The sequence below is a fragment of the Cebus imitator genome, unplaced genomic scaffold (assembly GCF_001604975.1).
Source record: "Cebus imitator isolate Cc_AM_T3 unplaced genomic scaffold, Cebus_imitator-1.0 Scaffold96, whole genome shotgun sequence".
Classification (NCBI taxonomy): Eukaryota; Metazoa; Chordata; class Mammalia; order Primates; family Cebidae; genus Cebus; species Cebus imitator.
In genome coordinates this window covers 2,286,119-2,290,815 of record NW_016107411.1, presented here as the reverse complement: position 1 = coordinate 2,290,815, position 4,697 = coordinate 2,286,119, and the positions used below count along the sequence as shown (strand labels likewise).

Genomic DNA, 4,697 nt, shown 5'->3' with positions numbered 1-4,697 from the left:
GCCTCAGCCTCCTGGGTAGCTGGGATTACAGGCACGCGCCACCATGCCCAGCCAATTTTTTTTTGTATTTTTAGTAGAGACGGGGTTTCACCATGTTGACCAGGATGCTCTCGATCTCTTGACCTCGTGATCCACCCGCCTCGGCCTCCCAAAGTGCTGGGATTACAGGCTTGAGCCACCGCGCCCGGCCACTAACCCCACTCTTGATTGTTGCCTTTGGAAGGCTAAAAGTTACCACCTGGCTTACCCTTTGGTGAGCCGGATAATGTCCCCAGGCTGAATCAGATTGCCGACGTCGTCCCAGACGGAGATATTGATGCTGCCTGTTTTGTCCGCCACTTTGCAGGTCCGAACCTCATGCCCGTCCTTTGTCTTGGTCACTCGGCCTGAACGGAACAGATAAATCGAGGTGGGAGGACGATCAAATAAATGGGGAGGTAGTTGTCAGAAGAATGAGATGTGGATGTTGGTGGGATGAGGGAAAAGGTGTACAAACAGGGCAAAGCCCAAATCCCTGAGGCATAAGGGGCTGGGATTATGGAAGGTGTCGGGGAGGGGGGCGGCGGGGGGGGAGGGTAGTTCAGGGGCCAGCACCATGGAGAGGGCCCTGAGTGGAAAGAGACACATGTGGCACAGGAGGTCTAGATCTGGCAAGACTTCTGTCTACCCTATACCAGACTGCAGCTTTCTGTCCAAGGGTCGAAGAGACAGACTGGAAATGAGGAGTGTCTTGTGGCTCGCCTTGCCATCCCCACACCAAATTAAGAACGCAAACAGCGTTCTTCCCCTCCTGCCCCCTACCCCCATCCCGCGAACTTGCCACCCCAGTATAGACACCTGTCTCCAGCACAATGAAGATAAGATTCAGATTCTTGAGCCCGGGCTTGATATCCTTCACAAAGGTCTCCGTCGTCATGCTGCCCGAGCCTCGGCACCCCACTGGATGGGGAATAGGGGATGAAGGCTCAACGCTTGGATCCTTTGCCCCCATGCTCCACTTCCCAAGGCCTACCTACCACATTAGGCTGGGGTCAGGCAGCCTCAACCCCTCTAACCCTTCTAAAAGATTTAAAAAGGACATCCCCGGAGGCCTCCAACTTCAAGATCAGAATTTGGGGGTCTCTGGACAGGCTGCTTTGGGGCTGGAAGGCCCCCTGCCGGGATGCTCTTTTAGTCTCAAGCCCTGAAGTGGCGGAGCCGACGTAGACAGGGGTAGGGAACCCGGTGCAGAGCCAGGGAGTAGAATCTTACTGGCCAGACCTTCCCGAACCCTCATCCCGACAACCCGGGACTCGGTCCATCTCCTCCCCCACCCGCAGCCCACCACCCACCCAGCCAGCCGGCAGGACTGTGCACGCCACTGAGCAGCCCGCAGGGGGAGCCACAGGCTCTGCTGTCGCCGGAAGCTGCTCGGTGGAACGCCGGAGTGCAGACATTCCCGGAAGTTTCCACAGGCTGGCCTCCTCCGGCCAATCAGCACCGCCCGGGCGCGCTCTGCGTCGTGCAGCCTGCCCTGCCCAGCCAATCGGGATCCGAGACTCGTGCACCGCGAAGGGGGCGAATTTCAGGTATTAAAGGAGCCTCGGAGATAGTTGGCTCTGCAGGGGGAAAGATTCACCACTAGTGGGCGCACAGAGCCCCAATTTTCTGTAACATGGCTGGAGAGAATGCGCTTATACTCTAATATGTTTCTTTCCAAAGAGAGATACCATAGGAAAAGGAGCAAGGGCTTCGGAATCTGGCGGACAAAAGTTTGAATCCTGGCTCAATGCTTCACTTCTTTTCTCGACGATTTAAACATATGTAATTCCGTCAGGCGCAGTGGCTCAGGCTTGTAATCCCAGCTCTTAGGGAGGTGTAGAGGCTGGAGGATAGCATGAGCCCAGGAGTCCAGACCTGTCTGGGCAATAAAGCGAGACCCCATTCTCCACAAAAAGGCAAAAAGAGACAAAAAATATGTAATTCCATCTTATAGACGAGAAAACGGACGTTGTTAAAAAGCAGTGCCTTGCACACAGTAGGCACACACGGTTTCCTTCATTTTATTGCTCTAGCTCTTATATTTATTCCTGATTTGGGGTTTTCATCTTTAATGCACTACCTAGCTTGGTCAAGGTCTCTGGGAAAAGTGGCACACCAGAGACAAAAGGCAGGCTCACCTTTTTTGGAAGAAATGGAACCTGCAGCATAGAGAGAAATACTTGTTAGTCCCTCTTGTTTTTGGAAACAGCCTCGCTGTGTAGCCCAGGCTGGAGTGCAGTGGTACAATCTTGACTCACTGCAACCTCTGCCTCCCTGGCTCAAGCGATCCTCCCACCACAGCCTCCCTAGTAGCTGGGACTACAGTGTGTCCCACCACTTTCGGCTAATTTTTATATTTTTTTGTAGAGACGGAGTTTTGCCATGTTGCCCAGGCTGGTCTCGAACTCTGACTTCAAGCAATCCGCCCATCTCGGCCTCCCAAAGTGTTGGGATTACAAGCGTGAGCCACTGAACCCGGCCATACTACCGTTATCTTACTTGATCTGAGTCCCCTCTAGAGGACGGCAGAAAAAAGGCCTGAAACTTTAGTTCCTTTTGGAACCTGTCAAATTGTCCACAAAAGATAGCTAGCTCTGTATTGTTGTGTATAAACAAATTACATAGAGATATGTGGGGGCATGTGGGTGGGTGTGTATTAATGTGCACTAACATTGCTTAGCCAACGTCCACAATAAATGCCATACTATTTAATACCAGATTAGCCTAAGAGGTCATGTAATTGTAATGCCTTGGTTTGCTTAATTAACCCCATATCTTTTCATGGAGTTCTTTAGGCTCCACATTGACTTCCCTTGGATCCCAGGTTCTCTACCACCCACGCCCCCAACACCATGGTGTTGTAAGCTAAAGAAATCAAACTCCAACTGAGGAAGAGGGAAATTTTCTCTCCCTTCCTTCTTAGGTGTTTCAGGGAACTCCTCAAGTGTTCGAGGAGCCATCGTGGATACGGGAAGAGTGCGCCTGGGAGAGAGGCAGACAACCCATTGAGCACCCCTGATCTAAGCCTTGGGGTCAGTCTCCCTCACTCCCCACCCCGCGACCGCCTTGTTAACTGCAATATCCATTCCCATGACAGGGGTCAAGGGGTCACGAGGCTCTGGGATGCAGACCAGGGCTCTGGCAAAGGGAGAGAGAGGGGCTGGAACCACAGCCGGTCACGCTGCAGACCTGCCTCTCCGCAATGATCTCGCACCAATCCGCGTCAGCTCTAGGACACAAGTCACGTGCACCCTTCCAAAACGAAGCGTGGCTGGCCAGGCCCACCCGTTCTTGTCTGGAAGATCATAGAGTTCTTCCTCCCAAGTGGCTATATAGTCCTGACTGAGACCACAAAGACTTCCCGTCTAGAGCGGAGGCCTGGCTAGCCGCTGTCTCTCCTAGTAGGTCGTTCGTGGCTGCTAGCGTAGGAGCTGAGTTAAAGAAAGAGGCGGGGTTTGGTGACGAGCTTCCGCCGGGTTGCGTAGCAGCGGTGGGCGGGCAAAGGATCAGCCAGAGACAGCGACGAGTGGTCGGAGCCTTCTTTCCCCTCCTTCCCCTTTCCCTTCCCTTCCCTGGAAAGGCTGGGACCCGGCATCAGGGCAGACCTGTGGCCGCTGCTGCCTGAGCTCCAACTGGGCCAGGGTACGGAGAGTCCAGGCCGCTTCCAGGGCGGTGCGTACTGCGCCTGCGTGATCTTCCACCTAAAAGAGGGTGTGGGAGCGGAGGAGGTGATGTCCCAGGGGTATTGGGGCAGGGGGTTGAAATACTGGGGTTCAGGAGGAGGGATATTGGTAAAGATGAAAATGGGGGAAGGAAGCAGCACTGGCGAGGAGTCGGGAGGTGAGAAAGGGGCTCTGGAGATTGGGTTGTTGGGGAAGTCCATTGGAATAGGGGAGCTTTGAGAAGTGCGGGAGGGGGCCGGGGCTAGCTGGACGACCGGCAGCTGCGGACCTAGGGGAACAACGTGGTGTTTAAATGGGCAATGATTGACGGACCAGAAGGGGAGGAAGGGAGCATTCCGGGGGCTAGCCTGGGCAGGGGCGGTGGAACCTAAACCCCCGCCCTCGAAGCGCCATAGCTTGGCTCCTCTCCCATGCCTTGTCTTTGGCAGCCTTGTCCTCTCATTCCTTCCCCGCTCCTCTCCCCCTCCTAGCCCTCCATGAAGGAATCTCACATTCTTCACATCCCTGCGCTTAGTTTGCAGCCTGGCCCTCTGATAGGCTTCACACACCACACACTGGAAGGCCTTCCCTAACCCAGGACTTTGGGAAATTGGGGAGTGGGAAGGAGGGGGCCAGAGAAAGAGCAGAAAGCTAAGAGGGTTAAGGGCGTTTTTCTTGAGGGATTGACAGACTCCTTCCCCATTCAGAAACTTCCTTTCACCTAATAACAAGTGGGGTTGTTAATGAGGCCACTGTTCTTGGGGATTGGCCCGTGATGGTGTTATCCCTTTCTATAGAGTGGTTGACAATAGGACAAGAGGTTGAGTGTGTTGTTGGCTGACAGTTTTGCCCCAAATAAGAATTGGGTGGATTCGTGGTAGGGAATGTGAGTGATGCAACGTCACTACCTTGCATGTCCAGCCCACCTGTGGCTAGGCCTACCTTCTAGTAAAAAAAGGAACAAGCTTCTTTTAAGTATTTCCTCTCCGACGCTCAGTACTCTAAATTTATTTT

General features: G+C 53.7%; 2 protein-coding genes across 2 annotated transcripts in view; one reads left to right on the top strand and one right to left on the bottom strand.

Annotated features, from left to right (window-relative positions):
• The window catches only part of NABP2 (nucleic acid binding protein 2), a 6,879-nt gene extending 5,418 nt beyond the window's left edge, over positions 1-1,461 (bottom strand). Inside the window, 2 exon segments of the mRNA XM_017536319.2 lie at positions 146-386; positions 838-1,461. Of these exon segments, the coding sequence (XP_017391808.1) occupies positions 146-386; positions 838-991 (395 nt within the window). The 5' untranslated portion in view covers positions 992-1,461.
• Positions 1,462-3,756: 2,295 nt separating this feature from the next.
• RNF41 (ring finger protein 41) overlaps positions 3,757-4,697 on the top strand; it is a 38,878-nt gene continuing 37,937 nt past the window's right edge. The window contains exon 1 of the mRNA XM_037741253.1: positions 3,757-3,861. The gene's annotated coding sequence lies outside the window, so the exon portion shown is untranslated. The remainder of the gene's footprint in view (positions 3,862-4,697) is intronic.